We start from the raw sequence: 19831 nt of genomic DNA, 5'->3' as shown, positions 1-19831 counted from the left end.
AGAGAGGGCGGGGGAGGGGCAGAGGGTGAGGGAGAGAATGCCAAGCAGATGTGGAGCTTGATCGCAGGACCATGAGATTATGACCTGAGCCAAAACCAAGAGTTGGATGCTTAACAAACTGCACCAGCCAGGTGCCCCAAAAACATTTTAAACTTACCATGTTCAGTCTTCCTGAGCAAACCTGGTATTCTTTCCTCTTTTGGTGATTGGGACCACAGTTGGCAAGCCAGAAACTGATAATACCCGCATTGCCAACACTACCCACTGTGTCCCCCAGTCCCCAGTGGGAGGAGGGGTATGTATATGCACGTAGAGGCAGTAATGGTTGAGATGATATCTGAAGGTGGAGTAGGAGCTGCTGAGGCAGCAGGGAGTTGTGGGTGGTATAGTTTCAGACCAAGGAACAACATGTGAGATGAGCCTGTTGCAGGAAGGAGCACTGCACATTAAAGAACTAAAAGGTGATATTTGATAGGACACCATGCCACATTTAATGTACAGTTGACCCTTGAACAACATGAGTTTGAACTGTGTGGGTCCACTTACACATGGATTTTCTCAATCAGTACAATACTGAAAATGTATTTTCTCATCCTTATGATTTTCTTAATAGCATTTTCTTTTCTTTAGTCTACTTTATTGTATTGTAAGAGTATGGTATTTAGTACATACAACATACAATATAAGTGTTAATCAACCCTGTTTATGTTATCAGTAAGGCTTCTGGTCAACAGTAGGCTGCTAACAGTTAAATTTGGGGGGAGTGAAAAGCTATATGTGGATTTTTAATTGTGGGGGGGCTGGTGCCTTTAATCCCCATGTTGTTCAAGGGTCAGCTGTTTATGGGTCAAAAGAAAAGAAAGGTCAAGGGTGACTCAAAATATGTCTCCGAGAACACAGTCTTCCATTTATAAATAAGACAGAGTGACAAGGATCATTGGTAACCCTAGCAGGGGCTGATAAGGTCATCAAGTAGAGGTGGGAGTCAGACTGGAGGTGGCTGAAGAAAAGAAATGCAGAGTTGAGCATAAATGCATCCCTGGATAATTCTGACTATGAAGGGGAAGGGAGAGAGAGAGTGGTAGTTGGAGGGAGATGTCATGTCAGAAAATGTTTTAATGGGAGAGTTGTGAGCATTCTCAAGAACCACTGGGAAGGATCCAGTTGAAGAAAAGTTACACATAGAAGCAAGAAATGGGATAATTGATATTTCTAAGTGTCTGGAAAGGACCGGAGGAGTTAGAATCCAAAGCACTGATGGCACGGTTGGTTTTATCTAGGAGGATGACCAGGTCCTCTGTTGTATCAGAAGGGAAGAAGTCCAGAATAGGTGCAGAGGCAGGCAAGCATATGAGTTGTAGCATGAGAGGGAGGGCTCTGCACCTGTGTTTTTCTTTACAAAATAGGAGGCAGGGTCCTCTATTGAGAATGAAAGAGAAGGGAGCGGGCTGCAGGTGTGAGGGGGGGATGGTGAATGTTTGAAATCATTGTTGCAGAGATTGGGATGGTGGAGTTATGAGAGAAACACTGTAGGAGGAATGGCTGGTAGCGCAAGGGCCCATTTGAGGTCGGTGCTGATTAATTTACAGTGATTTTACAGTCTGCTCACAGTGCAGGTGCAGGGAAAATGAACACTGAGCCTCATCCAGGGTTGGGTTTTTGCCAGATGAGCATAGTGACTAGGCAGTGGACGAGGGAGTTTAGGACTGAGGCTAGAGCGTGTAGCAGTAAAGGTCAGGGCCATCTAAGCAGGAATATGGAGGCACAGTGAGACAGAGGGAGATTGCGGATAGGGAGAAGGTTGAAGGGCCAGTAGACTGACACAGTCTTACTAGAACAGCCAAGTAAGAATGAAGAGAATGGTATTCAGAGTGGTGTGCTTGAATTTGTGCTTCGAGGTAGAAAAGTCACAGGTGCGGAAGTGTGGTTTAAGATAGGACTGCAGGGGCGGGAGGCTGTGGTAGAGGGGAGGAGCTGACCACTGGAGATGAGGAAGTTCAGGAATACAGAGCCTCTGCTACATTCTTCAAACATAATTAATGACAAAACCTTTTACATGGAATCCTGCATTCGGTGCCCATGTTATGAGAAATATTATCTTAGCTGGACCCCTCAAGACTTGTCAGGGCAAATCTGAAGATACGGCCAAGACCACTCTTTCACCTTCTCTTTAAAAGCTCTTTTTGAAAAAAGGACCATGTTACTAACTATAGAATCAACATCAGTGGAAGCCATGGTAGGATTCATGCCACATCTTACTGATAAAATGCATGTCATGTTTCACACGAACAATGGATGGAATGGAATGGAATATTAAAATATGTTGAAATCTTTTAAATCTCCCTCTGTTTCTTCTACTTTAGAGTAATTTTCTCCATATCAAAACAATTTCTCTGAAACATGTAACCAGTCCTATTTTCAGGAGAAAGCTTGAGGTCTGCTATATGACAGCATCTAATTTGTTGGGATAATGAGAGGAGAGTCGCCCAGACTCTGCAGTCTTCAAACCACACGATTTCCTGTCCAAAGCATGTTTTCTCCGATCCTCAACCCCCACTTCACATTTCCACTGCTTCTTCCACTCCCCTTGCTTGTGCTCTCTCTCTCTTTATGACAAGTAAATAAAATCTTAAAAAAAAAAAAAAGATTTTGTGTATTTATTTGAGAGAGAGAGAGAGAGAGAGCACACACAAGCCAGGGAAGAGGCAGAGAGAGAGAGGGAGAAGCAGACTCCCTGCTTGAGCAGGGAGCCCGATGCGGGGCTCGATCCCAGGACCCTGGGATCATGGCCTGAGCTGAAGGCAGATGCTTAACCGACTGAACCACCCAGGCACCCTGAAAATTTGCGTTTAGAACACATCTCCAGATGCTGCTGCTGCTGCTGGAGCATGCTGGAGCACAGTGTGAAAACTGCAGGTATCAATTACATATGTGTTCTAATGACCTTTTGCTGGGGCTGGGGTTGGGCCCTTCACAGACAGGTGGATAGCTTGAAGCAGAGAATTGCGGGGAAATCTATCCCTACTGAGAAGTTTGCTGTAAGGAAGTCTCGTCGTTACTCTGCCTCATTGCCTGCACCCGTGAAGCTCATCGTGCCTGCCCTGGTATCTGCCTTTATTTTATTTACTGTTCGTGTTTTAGAAATTATCTGTTCATAACAGCAGGAAGCACACCTGTGAAGTTTAGCTGTTTGCTGTGAAGTTTAGCTCAATTAAACGCCATTGTAAGGGTGTTTGTAAGGTGAACATTTACGAATTATTAATAATCATAAAAATTATAGCTAATGTTTTGACTACTTGGTATGTTCTAGGCATTACGATAGTCAAAAAAATCTGTTGTCTAATATTTTTTGAAAGGCTGTTTTAAAAAATACATAATTTAATTCTTACAGTAACTCTATGGGGGTACTTTCTAGCCCCATTTTACAGATAAGGAAATTCAGGCAGAGAGGTGAGTTGGCTTAATTAAAGTTGAGTTGAATTCTAATGCAAACCACTTAGATGATTTTACCTTTTCTAAGTAGCCACATTAAAAATTAAAATGTCAAAAAATGTAAAAAAGTAAACATGAAAATAATTTTAAGAATATATTTTGTTTAACCCAATATATGTAAAATGTTTGTTTGAACGTGAGCAGGAGGGGCAGAAGGAGAGGAAAGAGAAAATCTCAAGCCGACTCCATGCTCAGCATAGAGCCCAACGCGGGGCTCGATCTCACGACCCTGAGATCTCACCTGAGCCGAAACCAAGAGTGGGCGCTTACCCGACTGCACCACCCAGGTGCCCCTGGAGCTCACATTCTTAATCGTGATGCTGTTTAGAGTAGACTTCATGAAAAGCATAATTTCCACTTAAATTTTTTTAGTGAATACTTCTTTAAAAGTACTGAATATATCAAATTATTCTGGCTCTTTGGGGCTTTAGTTTTGCATAGGTAGTCAGCACAGGAAAACCATTAAATGCAAGCTGAAGTCTGCAGTCCTCCTTTGGGGTTTCTTGATTTTTTTTTTTTTTTTAATATTCCAGAGTTTATTCAGTGATTCCCCTTTGACAGTTTAGTTTCCAGTTTTTGCTATTACTAACATGTTACAATGAATATTCTTTTATGTTGTTTTTTTTTTGGTGCATGGTCATATAATTCTCTGGAAAGACTTCTAGAAATGGAATTCCTGGTTGAAGGGTATATACACTTATTATTTTGACGCTGCCAAATTGCCCTCCAGAAAGGCTCTACTGGTTTAAATGTCTACCAACAGTGTTTCACCGTTTTAATTTACATTTCCCTGTTGGTACGGTTGAGCATCTTTTCGTGTGCTTATTATTTTTATTTCTTCTCTTGTGAATTGTTCATATACTAATGTAATTTTTCATTAGGTTGTTTATTGTTTTGTCATTGACTTGTAGGAGCTCTTTATATATTTTGTGAGAAAGAAAACTGCAGCCTCTAACAGGTGTCAGATAGGAGCTAACCTATACCTAGGTCCAGGTATTTATTTCTTTGAATAAATACCTAGAAGTGGAATTGCTAGATCATATGGTAGTTCTATTTTTATCATCTCATCAACAATCTCAGAGAGCACCACCATCAGAGCAGGTTATTCTGTGCCTGTGATGGGATGAGACAAAAGTAGCACTCTGTCATCAAATCTGAGCACAGATAAAAACAGGACACCATGCAAATCACAAAAATGACCAAACATCCCCCTTTTCCAGCTAACATGGGAGCCTATTGCTGTTTCACCAATTACAGCTTTTAGATCTGTTCCTGATGATTGATTTCTATCAAGTGATTTGCACTGGGAAATTTTTTCTTTGTGTCACAGAACTTTCGTGAAAATTTTCTAAAGCATAATAGCCCTTTCTGTGCCCTAGAACTTAGATGCTGGTGTGTACATAACTATATCTTACTTTGATCAGTAAGGGTCTTCAGGAAGGGTAACTCAGGGCACTTCTTTCTACAGGCTTAAGGGTGTAGAATTGGTTTGAATTTGTGGTTAACTAGGAATTTCACCAAAATGTTATTTTTCATAGAATCTCAGATGTGAGCTTGCCTTCTTCTGATAAAATAGTCTATCAATAAAAACAAAATTTAAAGATCATCAGTTAATTATTCCATTAATTATTGAATCGAGCTTGTACACCATTAGCAATAAGAAACTGTTAGATGTAAAGAAAAAAAAGTTAGAGTGTTGTGATCTTCATTTTCAGTGCCATAGAGTAGAGATGACTTTGCTGCCACTCGAATGTATTTTCCTCATTTCCACTACTTCCCTGTAAGGAGCTGTTCAAACAATATCTTTACCATATTTTAAAATTCATTTATCTCGAAGAAGATACTAATTACCCTGCTTATTTCATACCCTTAAAAATATGAACTGTACTACCAGGAAAGTTAGAAAAATATTTTCAAGCAAAAGCATATTTGCTTTTGGTCCAAAATATTTCTCATCTGTTAGCCTATGAGATTTAATTTGCAATGAGAAATCATTAGTTTACATTTTCAGGGGCTGTCATTCAGCCATATGGCCTTTAAGTAAATGCATTTCCTGCATGTTGATCACTGGACTGTCACATGTTTTTAATGGGATAAAAGAACCATTAAAATAGTTTCTATGTTCATTTCCAGTGAAGTCCTTGGAACCATTTTATGTAAACAATTGGCAGATATTTTAAAAATGTTTCCCTTTACTTAAAAGTAACAACAAAACTTTGTATCGAATACAATTGTTCATAGTATCAGTTAAAAATATTCTATTTATTTTTGTGTTTGTTAACTGTTATCTTCCAAAAGGATGGAACACCGGTAGTAGATGCTTAAATGAATGAGTAAATTTTTCAGTAAAAATGTAATATACTGTATATATTGAATTACTTCATAGTATTAAAGGCAAAAGGCATATAATAAAATGAGAAAAGGGGAAATTATATTCACTACACTCCAAGTAAGGAAAGCTAAGGAAAGTGATCTCTGAATGTTGTCTTGAGATCCGTAGCAACCAAGAGAGTAGTTTCATTGTTGTAAAGGACATTGGATAACCTCACATAATTGCAAATGGCTTTTCATTCTTCCTCATTAGGAGATGATGTATGTCTGGAATGGTTTTCCAATAGTGAGCAAGAGAAGAGACCTTTCCGAAAATCTCTTGGTCACTGTCGAAAAGGCTGAGGCTGCTTTACAAAATGAAAGTAAGTATGAAAAGTAAAAGCCTGAAAATCTTTTTTATTACCACTCTCCTGCCTTTTCCCTGTGCATATCTGCCCATGTTCATTTGTGTGCGTCACAAGGACAAAGCACTTGGGCCGCAAGGGTCTGGGTGATTGTAATCAGAGGAAGGGAGGAATGACACATGCTGCAGTGTGGACGAGCCTTGGGGACACAAGGCTATGTGAAAGATGCCGGTTGCAGAAGACAGCATATTGCGTAGTTCCATTTATATGAGATATTGGGAATAGGTAAAACTGTAAAGACTGAGAGTAGACTAGTGGTTTTATAACTAGGGACGGAGGAACTGGGGCGTGTGTGTGATAACTTTTAACGGGTATGGCATTTCTTTTTGGAGTGATGAAAATGTTCTAAGACTGTGGTATTGGCTGTACAGCTCTATAACATACTGAAAACCAGCAAATTGTGCACTTCCGGTGGGTGAATTGTATGGTATGTGAATTATATCTGAATAAGTTTGTCACTGAAAAAGATGAACAATCAGTCGAGTTTTAGAGTGCATTTCTGGTTTTTAGTTTGTGGCTCTTTCCATGGCTCCTTTTGCTTGGTAATGACTATTATGTTTTTGCAGACACAGAAGATTGTTTTCCAGTTGAAATTTTATCACAGTTTAATTTTTTTACTCATTACTGTTGGTTGTCCTAGAGGCCTCTCTCCAGTTGACTGGAGCTCCAGTTCCTGGAAGCAGCTTATAGTAGAAGGAAAATCAGGCCCTCTGGGCTTACAGTCCCAGCTCTGCAGCTCTAAGACTCTGGGAAACATGCCTCATCATTCTGGGCCTCTGGTTTCTTTTAAAATGGGATGATGACATCCAAAAATACACAGATAATCTCCAAAGTTTTCCTGCTCTGACATTGTCTACTTCTCTAGCTTAAATAGAGGATCTATCTTTTGATAAATGATGCTATAAATGATAGCCTTTGTAATCCTTATCAACCTCCCAATCATTCAGGTCTTATCCTTTGGAATGTTCTAACCACGGAAGTAAAATGGAAACTTCGTGGCGACAAACATGGCAAAGGGCACAGAAGTTCAGGAAAAGGCAGGGAAAATTATAACAGTTAACTCCTATTTCTTAACTGGAAAAAGATGGGCATTGATGGAGTGGCTAGCCCCATACTCAATATATTCTCCCCAAGGGAAATGAAATATTGAACATAGCTTCAGGGATGAGGACCTCATTTGGATCATTTTTGTATTTGGAGCTCTCAAATGTTAAATGAGATTCTTCTTTATAATTATTGTTAAAAAATTAAACACATAATTATGATTGATAGATGTAGGTGAAAAAAGTTACCCATATTTTTGCTACTATAACACAATTAATTTAGAATATTTGTTTGTTCCATCCCCTAGCCTTATTTTTATAGTTAGAATCATAGTGTATCTGGACACATATGACTACTTTTTTTCACTTAATATATCAAACTTTTTTTAATTGAAGCATGATTGACATATAACATTATATTAGTTTCATGTGTATACCATAATGATTCAGTATTTGTGGACTCTCTAATGATCAGCACAATAAGTCTGGTTAACATACATTACTATACATTACAATTTTTTTTTCTTGTGTTAGAACTTGTAAGATCTGCTGTCTTAGCAACTTTCCAGTATGTAGCACAGTATTATTAACTATAGTCACCATGCTGTCCATTCTATCTCCATGATTTAGTTTATAGTGGGAAGCTTATACTTTTGACTCTCTTTACTCATTTCTCCCACCTCCCATGCCCCACCCCCGGCAACCACCAATTTATGAGATTGCTTTTTTGTTTTGTTTTGTTTGTTTTAGATTTCACATAAGTGAGATCGTATGGTATTTGTCTTTCTCTGTCTGACTTATTTCATTACTTAGCATAATGCCCTCAAGGTCAATCCGTGTTGTTGCAAAATGGCAAGATTTTATTTTTTTATGGCTGAATAATATTCCGTGGTATGTATATACTACATTTTCTTGATCCATTCATCCTCTATGGCTTCCATTTCTCGGCTATTGTGAATAATCCTGTAATGAACATGAGGGTGCACATATCTTTTCGAGTTGGTGTTTTCATTTTCTTTGAATAAATACCTGGAAGTGGAATTGCTAGATCATATGGTAGTTCTATTTTTATCATAGACTTTTAAATTGTTGTTAAATGGCTCTTATAGTAATTTCAAAAGCTTCACAGCACTCCATGGAGTTAATGTATCATAATTTAATCAACTCTTTCAATATTGTTGGGCATTTAGGCTGCTTTCCATATTTAAAATAATTCCAGTTTTAGATTGCCTTCAATAAGGAGAAGAAATATAAAAGAATGAAAGCTGAATCACTGGCCTTAATTGCTAATAAGGTCAAGGTTTCAGGCAGGATAGCTGAAGAAGTCAGTAGAACAAAAAGCAGTGATGTTCTGAGGCCACAGACCAGCACCCCTGCCCCCCAGTTCTCCCAAATAACCATTCTGCGAATATAAACTCGTAATCACAGGGAGATCAGGTAAATGGAATATTCTACTTTACTATTAAAAAAAGTCACCTGCAAAGGTCCTCTATTGATGGAGGGTGAGTAATGTCAGTCTCCCATATTGAAGACAGCATTTTTATAAAAGAACTGTGGTTCCCTTTCTCTCCTTTTTCCTCCCCCTTACAGAAAAGTGTTAAACTTCAGCCCCTGTGAGCTGGGGCTTAGGTAGAGTAGCCAAAATACTGAAGTATTTATCTTCATGGACTGATAATTCTCTGTGATATCTGGGTACCAGGGAAACAAGTGGATGAAAAGGCTCAGGAAACTGAAATCAAAAAGAGAAATCTAAAGTTTGTATTATTTAACAGAGAACCAAAAGAGTGTATGTATAAGAACAAACTTAACAGTCTCATTATATGGACATTTTAGACTTTCTTTCTATGTTCTAGGTGTTCCATTAGTAATATATTATCTACATAGTTTCTATATATAGAGTTTCATTAAGCTTCTTTACTATTCTTTTTACAATGATATCTTGTTAATTTTCAAAAATTATTTTATTTTATTTAGTTTTATTTTTATCTCATGACCATGAGATCAAGACCTGAGCTGAGATCAAGAGTCAGACGCTTAACGACTGAGCCATCCAGGTGCCCCTCTTTTTAATTTTTAATTGTAGTACACAAAATTTACCATGTGCCCCATTTTTAACTGTACAGTTCAGTAATGTTATGTTCACATAGCTGTGCAACCAGTCTCCAGAACTTTTCCATACCCATTAAAAATAGCTCTCCGTTTCCCTCTACCCACTGCCTCTGGCAACCACAGTTATACTTTTTGTTACTATGAATTTGACTACGTTAGGTTGCTCATATGAGTGGAATCCTGTATTATTTGTCCTTTTAGGACTGGCTTATTTCACTTTGCATAATGGTGCCTCAGAGAATGGGGTCCCTGGGTGGCTCAGTTGGTTAAGTGTCTGCCTTTGGCTCAGGCCTTGATCCCGGGGTCCTGGGATCAAGCTCCCCACGTCGGGCTTTCTGCTCAGTGGGGAGTTTCCTTCTCCCTCTCCATCTGCCTCTCCCCCTGCTTGTGTTCTCCCTCTCTCTCTCCCTGTCAAATAAATAAAATCTTTAAAAAAAAAATGGCCTCAGGGTATATCCATGTTGTAGCATGTGTGAGAATTTCCCTCTTTAAGGCTGCATAATGTTCCATTGAATGTATATATCACATTTTGCTTTTCCATTTATCCACTGTTGCACATTGAGTTGCTACCACTTTTTGGCTATTGCAAATAATACTTCTATGAACATAGGTAGGTAAAAGTTTTTTGAGATTGTTTTCAGTTCTTTTATTTATTTTTAAAGATTTTATTTATTTATTTGAAAGAGAGAGAGAGGGAGTACAAGCGGCGGGGAGGGGTAGAGGGAGAAGCAGGCTACCCGCCAAGCAGGGAACCCGACGCAGGGCTCCATCCCAGGCCCCTGGGATCATGACCCGAGCCTAAGGCAGACGCTTAACTGACTGAGCCACCCAGGTACCCCACTTTCAGTTCTTTTAGATATATCCCCAGAAGTAGAATTGCTGGATCATGTGGCATTTCTATTTTAAATTTTTGGAGGAATTGTCATACTGTTTTCTGTAATGGCTGTACCATTTTACATTCCCTCCAGCAGTTCACAAGGTTCTAATTTCTCTATATCCTCACCAGTATTTGTAATATCCTGGTTTTTTTGTTTGTTTGTTTGTTTGTTTGTTTGATACTAGCCATTCTAATGGATGTGAGATGATCTTTACTATTTTCCTTCAAAAAAGGAAAAAGATTTCAGTTTGATTTGAGTGTAAAGTCAACATGAAGTTACATCATTTTGAATTTTAGATGAAATGAAACTCCATGAAAGTTCACCTTAAAAAATGAGATTTCACAAAATGCACCTTTGTAAAATCCATTTGGGCTTTTAAACAAATTTTAGTGTTCATTTTTGTTCAACTAATTTGGCTACATTTTATTAACTTGCTCATTTGAACACTCTTAGATTTTCCATACTAGATACAGAATTGTGATAGGCTGAGAAAACACTGTTCCTGCCAGCAGAACTATCTATAATTAAAACCCACATATCCACAAACCAAATGGGAAAATGGATATGTTTTTAATAAGTAAGGATATGTAAAAACTGGGAGGTGAAGGAAAACCTCTTTTTTTTAATGAAAACATTTGTAGAGTATTCCCTCCACCCCCGAAAAGTGGACCATCTTGTTCTTTGTGGTTTTTGTTGTTGTTGTTGTTGTTGTTGTTGTTGTTTTTGACAGAGAGAAATGGCAAGAGCAGGGACACAAGCCGGGGGAGTGGGAGACGGAGAAGCAGGCTTCCCGCCGAGCAGGGAGCCCAGTACGGGGCTCGATCCCAGGACTCTGGGATCATGACCTGAGCTGAAGGCAGATGCTTAACGACTGAACCACCCAGGCGCCCCTTTTTGTGTTTTTTCTATAAATGTAAGGGCTTTGGTTCAGTTGAATAAATTCTGACATTTGAATGTCTATCCTTTGCAGTATAGACTAACATTTACCACCAGAGAGTGGGGCCTTTGTATATTAAGAAGTCCTGAGGGACCATTGGATTGTTCTCTATTTGAGCAGGATCTTCAGCCTTTACCTCAAAGTTTATTTTGTCCCATTATTGGTTGGGGGGAAAATGTAAAGCAGTTATATATGTATCAGAGTAAGTATGTACAGTGCAATAGAGGCTTGAAAAACCGGACTGCTCTCTCCATTCATTCCTTGTTCTTTTAATGATCTATTGAGATGATAGGCTTAGAGATGTTTAAGGAGGGCTGGGGAAAGCTCAGACAGACAGATGCACTGTACTTTGTACAATTCTGTTTTTGTATGTGTTCCCTCTGGGTAAAATAATAATAATAATAAAGTTTTCTTTCCCAAAGCTTTTGTACACAAAATTTATGATAATCTCTTCCAGGTCCATTATTTTATGCAGGAAAATTACCAGAGTTCCATCTCTGCTCCCTTGCTCCGCTCAGTAATGACCTTTTAGTAATCAAGCTCTTATCTTTCAGAGCAAGGGGGAAAAAACATCCAAAACTGAAAAAATGAAGTGAAGTTGTAAACCCGAGGTGACTCCAGCCTCCACCCCCTTTCTCCCCAGTACTGGGAATTGAATGTGTTTTTGCTTTTCCCCTTGGCAAGTGTCTCTAAAGTAAAAGAGGGTGGAAGATACAGTTGGTGTTTTACTCTGACAATGTGATTATGAGAGGCCCGCTCGGGGTACAAAGGGAAGGATACAGTTTAATAAGTGAAGCACACTCGGTGTAATATGCCTGGAGTCAGTGTCTGCCACTAATTCCATTAGTATTCCATTTGAACTCTAACTAAACTCAACATGGAGCCAGAAGCTGGTACAGTAGTTCTTCTCTGACTCTCTGTTGCAGTTAATTTGCTTTGTGAAATTATGTAGCAAACATAATCAGGGTTACATAAAAGGGAAAATGCTACTTTATGGGCTTTTCACTTTCTAAATCTGTTTTTGAATTTTTCCTTTGGTGCATTTCAGCTAGTTTCTATAAAGTTCAGTGTGGATATTTTTGTAGTTTGGGCTTCAAACTTTCTTTTTCCTCAGCCTACCCTCTGTTTTAGTAAGTTAAGCAGATCTTTTGTGATGGAAATGTGCTTTGGCAGCATTGTTTTATAATTTTCTTGGAATGTAAAATGGAAATTTTGTGTTGAAACGTTCATCTGTGAACTCACCCAGGAGGTTGAGAATCATGATAAAGCATTCAGATTTTAAGGGAAAATAATCATCTGACAGAGAGTACTCTGTGGTCTGAGGAAATAATGGTTTTGCTAAGGTTTGGAGGAAGGTGGTATCTTCGGACCCATTCTCCATGTCCTTAACTTGTGATCTAATAAAAGCTAAGGGCGGCTTTAGTGGTACTTTAATTTGAATTTTCCATAGTGTTATGTCTGTTCCTCAGCAAAACCATCATGCCCTGAGCACCAGAATTTTATGCTAAGACAAACTGTCATAAAATGCTAATACAGAACTCAGTAGAATGCACAAAAATGATACTAAAAACTAGCATCCAGTTTGGACCCTAAGGGTTTTGTTCTCGGCCTGGAAAGATACTGCTTCTTATATATGTATTTCAGTGAGCATCCATGATTAGAAACATGTAGATATGTTTGTGTGTGTGTTTGTGGCCGAGGGGGTGGGGGGGAGCTGAAAAATGGTCCTTAAGTAATAGGAATATCAACTTGATCTTGATATCTGTGATTCTTCTTGGTAAATGAACTATCAGAGCTTGGAAGTGAGAGGTGAATATCAGCTGTTTTTAGCGCCTAGAAGTAAAGTGACCCCCTTCCAGTTGGTTAAGTAGCATCATTAACCTCCCATAAACAAGCAGTTTACTAACTCAAAACACCAGCATGTGTTAGTGGTGATTTCTGAGGTTTGTACCGAAAGCAGGGGAATCTCAACATGAGGACTCCCAGGCCTCAGTGGTTCGGTTTACTGCCCGTCCCACCCCCTGTATTGTCACAGCCTGACATGTGTAAATTATCAGTCTGTCTTGGGAATGACTAAGTTGCAGTCACTTGAGAAAGCTCCCCAATTCAAAAGTGTTAGATGTGAAATGTCTACCTTTGTCAGGTTGGTGTCACACGGGATATGGTTCCTTTTGTTTAATATTCTACAGCCTCGGGCTGTAGAAGGCAAAGAGTCATTTTCAAAAGGGAAAATGTGGTGAAAGGAAAACCCTTTACATTAGCCTCGAGCACTTGCAAGTTTGTGAGGGTTTTAGGTACCTTGCATGTACTTGGGAACCATTTGTCTAATTTTATGACAGAATTTCCCCCCAAAAGAACAAAACCTGGGAGAATTGATAAGTTGTAAACAGAATGGTCTGGAGAGGGTATTCTACTTCCTGAATTTTTAATGGGTAGGAAGCCATCTGCTTCTCCATATGGAAGTGTTACCCTCCCCTGCGTGAAGCCAGCACTGTTAGAGATCAGAGCCACAGGGGGAGGCAACCTTCTTGCTCCTCACTGCTTTACCTTTTATAGAATTAATACAGCTCTTACTCTATTTAGAGTTCAGATTTCCTATTGTTACAGGTAAGGCCACCTAACTCAGAGAATGAGCACTGAGCACCTGAAGAAAGATGTTCAAGTGGAGAGATTTTCAAGTTTTATTTCAGTAAAATGGTGTATTAAGGTAGTAAGCTGCCTCCTCTTTTCATTTAAAATATTTTCATTGTGCTTTATTAAGTGAAGCATAACAAATGCTAGAAATGGTTTCCTTACTTTTCGGTGATCCCCCCGAAACCTCGTAGCTATTCGTTCTCCCTCTTCCTTGGGGTTTTATTTATTTACTTATTTATTTAATTTTATTTTTTATTTTTCCTTGGGATGTTAAAAAGTGGTTTTCCTTTTGTGTGTGCTTTCTGTTTGTTTGGCTTTAGACATAAGTGACTACTCTGTGGACGACGAGTGCCTGGTGAAGCTGCTGAAGGGCTGTTGCCTGAAGAACCTACAGCGACCCCTGCAGGCCGAACTGTGCTTCAATCACGTCCTCCAAAGGTACAGACAAACCAGGAGGCCGAGTGGAGCGCAGACTGCGGTTTCCAGGGAATTGCTGGGAGAGAGTGACGGGCTCTCCTGCCGCGACTGTTCGCTGTTACCAGGAAGAGAATCCAGTAGTGCTCTCTTTGTCCTTTGAGAGCGGACTTGGAGCCTAAGTGGAACATGGCTTTATGCATTTCTACTTGGTGTTGGAGGGGAACACTAAGTTCCATGAAAACTAAACACTAGTTTGGGTGAGAATGTCGGAGGACTGATGAGGACTGGTGTCCTTATAAAGTGGAAAGGGACCATGTCTATTTCCCAAATAAGTAATCTTCTGTTTTTAGTAAACATGTTAAAGAAGTAGCCATTGATAAAAAAAAAAATAATTAAAAAAAAAAGTATCCATTGAATTCAATTTTACTGGTGTTTCTGGAAGGACCAAAAGGATGAGCCATTTGAGCTATGTGTTACGTTTATCAAATCTACAGTGAATTGTTTGTTCATGGGTTTTGTCATTTTGGATCGTGAGCTCCCCTTCAGTGGGGTGTATCTTGAGACACCTATGAGGCTAGGATGGAAGAAGAGTCTCTAAAGTGATTTTGATTTTATTTCTGCCAGGTGCCCCCAAAACTTTTTCAGCCCAGGCCCACTTTCATGTTAATGTCATTGCCTAGAGGTTCTTGGATCCTCTGGGCCACGTAAACTTGAATTGCAGCTTCATGTGAGGAGAAGCCTATTGGTTGTTAATTTCCCATGGAATGTGTTTTTTCCTTCCAACCTGGATGCAGGCTGAGGAGCCAAGTGCCCTTTGCTTCCTCCTATGCCAGGGAATGGGTTTTTCCAATCTGCCCTTTCTCTGATGGAGAATGGCCCCAGCTTTATATAGAGGTCTCAGGGCTCTCCTCTTCTGTGGACTCAAGGCCTCATCTGCATGGACACTGAGATATAAAGCCCTGGTTGATTAAGGCTGAAACAGATCCCAGGACTACTTTGACATCATCCACACACTTAGAGTTCTGGCTTTGTTTTGTTTTCAGTTTGAGAGTTTTTCTTATGTTCTTGTGAGCTTAGTTATGCATTTGGAAGGGCATTACTTATATATATATTTTTTATGGCTTCTTGATGTTTTATGGTCAGATTTCATAATATTGCTGAAAACAGAAGTGTCGACCACTTATTTATTGACTTTTTTTTAGCCTTATAAGACTTAACAATATAAGGTAATACAGTGTTTTTATTTCTTAGCCTTAGAAGACTTAACAATATAAAGTAATACAGTGTTCTTATTTCTAAATGGAGTCATTTCCTGAACACATTCGGTTTTTAGGAGGATGACTTTGTCCTTCCCAGGGTTAATCTTTGAAGATCTGCATGCATTCATCTTCCTAAGGGTCGTAAACAATGCTCAGTACTGGATTTAGATTAAAGAATAAAATAAAAGATGAATATATTCAAAACAAACTATTTATTGCCATTGGTTATTAGATTCCTTGATTGTATAATGACAGTTCTCTCTGGTAATAGGCTTAGTGCTGTACCTGTTTTCTGAGGAATGGGGAAAGTACATACATTGAAAATGAATGATTTGTTTCTTGTTCTGTTAAGACTTAATCGCTTTTCTTTCACTCTTTTAGTGAAAAGCTACTGAAGTATGATCACTATCTAGTGCCATTTACTCTGTTTGAGTTGGCCTTTTTGTACAAAAGCCAAGGGGAAATTGACAAGGCCATAAAGACCCTAGAAACTGCAAGGTGAGTGACGATGGCAGCTTTTCCTGCCTGGTATGGAGTCAGGAACATCAACACCAGTGTAACCACAGCAGTAATATTATATACTTAGAAGTTAAAACATGAATGAAAATGAGTAATAATGTTATTATGCTCATGACTTCTGCTGTAGTTGTGCTATTTCCAACCTTTTTAATGCCTGGCCCTATGGCTGTTTACAAGTGTTGTGATTGTGGGCATCTCTATGCGAGACTTCTAACCTATTCTCTTCTGGATTGGGGTTGGCAGATGTTTTCTGTAAAGGGCCAGATAGTAAGTATATTTGGTTTTACAGTATAAGGTCTCATTGCAACTTCTAATTGTATTGAAGCAGCCACAGAAGACAGCTTGTAAATAAATGGGTATATCTGGATTTGGCCATTATTTGGGTCATAGTTTGCTGACCCTTGGTGTCTTCAACCATATCTCTCGTTTCCCTGAAGAGCCGCTCATTGGAAGAAGACCTCTGTATCTTTCCCTGGCTCTCTTTTCTTTCTGTCTACTGTGATAATTTCAAAGCATTTTCATTTCTGCTAGACAATGGCTCTCAGACTTGTGATCACAGCTCACTTAAAACCCTATGGTCTGTTTGCCTTGAGTACTTCTTACAGCAGAGAAAGAATGACATAATAGCTTTAAGCCATAAATAGCTTAGTGATTCATTGGTTTGTTCATTTACTCAAATTCAGTGAGTATTCACTGAGCACTTATTATGTGCCAGACACTAGTAAAGACTCTAGACAGACATCTATACATAAACAGGCAACGTTTCCTCTTGCTTAGTTAGAGGGAGATGTTGAATAAGCCAACAAGTAGGAAAACCAGCAATGGTATATGCTTTGCTGAGATTTATAGTATGATACGGAGTTCCTGGGTATTACCTTAAATTGAGTTGAGTCTGGAAGGTTTCCTTGAGGAGATGATATTGTAGTTGAGATTTGCATATTTAAAGCCAGTCTTGAGAAGATCAGTCACCAAAAGACTGGGTGGGGAGCATTCCTGGCCGAAGCCACAGCTAGGAAACCTCTAAACTGGGCGGTTGAGCCACTAGATAGTACCTGATGCTCTTTACTGAATTGGGGTATGCTTAGAAGAGCAGGTTCCAGGAAAGGAGAAAACATACTTCTGTTTAGGACCATGGGATTTTGAGGTGCTTGTTGGGTGTCCATGTGGAGATGGACAAAATATATAAGAATGGAGTTCAGTGGAAACATCAAAGCTGAATGTAGAGATTTCAAAGTCACCTGCACAGAGACAGTGATATTTAAAGCCATGATACTTGAAGTGATTCTGGGGAAGTAATATAACTAGAGAAAGAGGTTCAGCACAGAGCCTTGGGATACTTCATCATTTTAGACATGAAACAATAAGATTAAGAAGAAGTGGCCAGTGAGTTAGGAAGACATCCGGGAAAGCCAAGTGAACAAAGTGTTTCAAAGAGAAGCAAGTGGTCATTTGTGAGGATGGCTGCTGAGAGGTCAAGCAAGGTGAGTCCAGAGAAGTGGCTGCTGAACCTGGCAGCATGAAGATTATCAGTGACTTTGACCTGTGAGGGGAGAAAATGGAGTCAGCTACTTCAGGCAACGTTTCAGGATGTTTTGCTGTGAATAAAGCCTGGTAATGGGAAAGAAGCTTCGGGGGCATTACAGAACCGAGAGAGGGTGCTGCTGCTGCTAATTTTTTTAAAGGGTGATATCAGGGGCGCCTGGGGGACTCAGTGAGTTGGGCATCTGCCTTTGGCTCAGGTCATGATCCCGGGGTCCTGGGATGGAGTCCCGCATTGGGCTCCCTGCTCTGTGGGGAGCCTGCTTCTCCCTCTCCCTCTGCTGTTCCCCCTGCTTGTGCTCTCTTTCTCTCTCCAAATAAATAAAAATCTTTAAAGAAAATAAAGGGTGATATCAGAGTGAGTCACTTTTAAAGCTAATTTTGTTGAGAGTGAGAATGACTCGTATTTCAGCTGACATGTATGTATCTTCAAATCTAGCTGTTGGAAAATTAGGGACTCTCATTACTGTTGTTTGCAGTATTTATTGTTTGGACCTACTTGGTGTTATCTGAGCAATGCACAATAAGACAAATTTATAATGATGAGAATAAAAGATTGGTAATTCACTACTAAAAAGACCACCAGTGATCAAAAGTCACCACTAACTTAAGCCAGTGCTAATGAAGCCACCATAAACGGACTTCCCAGTAATTTCAAGACTTTCAATTGTCTGCATTTTCCCTTATTCTGTTGGAGCTTCTCAAAGTTGCCAAAATTAGTGGCCAGGCATTTAGGAAAATACTCAGTTACATCCTCTGGTAACCCGTATTGTGAATATTAACCCTTATCAAGGTTACCAGTGAGTAGCTCTTAGCCCTCCCTAAAATGAAGGGCTGTAGAAGGACAGTATTGCCATGCAAAGGAGTTACAGTTCACCCACGGGCCAAGGTGGTGTGTGAAAGCAGGAGCCCAAAGTCAAAGTCATTCCACTGTGCTGATTCTTAACAATTCTAGCAGACAGAAGTGAACATGGATGAGCTAAGTAAACATTTTAACTAATCTGCGGATTTCTATGGCCCCTTCTGACATTGTCCCATAACTATTGGCCAAGTGATTGATATTTGCCTGTGAGAATTGGAGTAAGTAATTTTGGTATCACCACATAATCCTGATTTCTTTGTTGTAGTTGTTTCATGATGGTTTCAGCATGATTTCTCTTGGTGGGGGGCGGTTGATAATGTTCAGCATGATTTCTCTGGGGGGGTGATTGATAATGTTCACGTGAAGCTGCCTTAAAATTCCTGGTTTAGAGAAGGAAGTCAACTATTTAAGAATAGTTCACAAAATTTGTTAAACCCTCTTCATAAGCTTCTGGCTGTGTTTGTGAATGGCTTGGTCATTAAATAGGAACTTGCTACTCAAAGTATGACGTTCAAATCACTGCCAGGAAGCTTCTAGAAATAGGGAATATTGCCATCCTCCTTAGCTCACAGGATCGGAATCTACATTTTAACAAGATCTGCTGTTAATGCATATTCACGTTTGGAAGCAAATAAGGAATGAAGATGAGAAGAAGGGGAGGTGGTGGTGTTGCTCTTGGATACAAAGGGATTTTGACATTACAATTTCATTGTTATTTTCTTCAGAAACAACTACAAAGATTACTCCATGGAGTCCAGGCTACACTTCCGAATTCAGGCAGCTCTTCACCTCTGGAAAAAAACTTCCTCCGATTGATCAGAACACGAAGGATGGAGTTTCCCCTCAGTTAGCACTGACATCTGCTCTAGATTAGACCTTGTATTAAAATGGAAAAGTGATCTTGTGAATGAGAGACAAAAAACTAATTTTATTGTCAATATTTTTTATCATCTGTGTGGTTTACTGTTGGTCTGCGTCAGTTTTTTTTTTTTCCTATGAAACGATGTTCAATGTTCAGTACTGTCTAGAAAATTCTTATATTTTGCCTCTCCAAGAAGAATTTCATATTGGATTTGAATTGGAGAGTGAAGAAGTCTTTTAAAGGACTCACAGGTACAATAAAGTCTGATTAGATTATTTTTTTAATGTGGAAATTTATGTTTAAGTAGCAAAGGGCTGATAAGTTGAGCCATTTTTAGATTTGTTGGTCAGAGATATTTTGTTGCCTAGTATTTAAATTTAAGAGGGGAAATAAAAATCACCTACATTCAAAATAGATTAACAAAAACCTGAAGTCTCCTGAACAAGACAGGCCGTGGGTGTGAATAGGGATAGGATAGTGTCCTTAATGGGTTGAAGGGAACTGTGTCTAGAAAAGATGGTGAAATATTAGGTTTTGGGTTTTTT

The 19831-nt window shown here is 39.3% G+C and overlaps 1 protein-coding gene across 2 annotated transcripts in view; it reads left to right on the top strand.

The window, feature by feature from the left end:
• Positions 1 to 19364, top strand: part of TTC39B (tetratricopeptide repeat domain 39B) — a 116710-nt gene extending 97346 nt beyond the window's left edge. For both annotated transcript variants that reach the window (XM_028107308.2, XM_028107309.2), the window contains exons 16-20: positions 2978 to 3104; positions 6077 to 6185; positions 14149 to 14266; positions 15886 to 16002; positions 19150 to 19364. In XM_028107308.2, the coding sequence (XP_027963109.2) occupies positions 2978 to 3104; positions 6077 to 6185; positions 14149 to 14266; positions 15886 to 16002; positions 19150 to 19240 (562 nt within the window). In that variant the 3' untranslated portion in view covers positions 19241 to 19364. The remainder of the gene's footprint in view (positions 1 to 2977; positions 3105 to 6076; positions 6186 to 14148; positions 14267 to 15885; positions 16003 to 19149) is intronic.
• The last annotated feature ends 467 nt before the right edge of the window (positions 19365 to 19831 follow it).

The sequence above is a fragment of the Eumetopias jubatus genome, unplaced genomic scaffold, assembly GCF_037043125.1.
Source record: "Eumetopias jubatus isolate StellerSeaLion01/CBP00866 unplaced genomic scaffold, mEumJub1_p1.0 scaffold_15, whole genome shotgun sequence".
In the NCBI taxonomy this organism is placed as follows: domain Eukaryota; kingdom Metazoa; phylum Chordata; class Mammalia; order Carnivora; family Otariidae; genus Eumetopias; species Eumetopias jubatus.
This window is presented reverse-complemented; position numbering and strand designations above follow the sequence as displayed.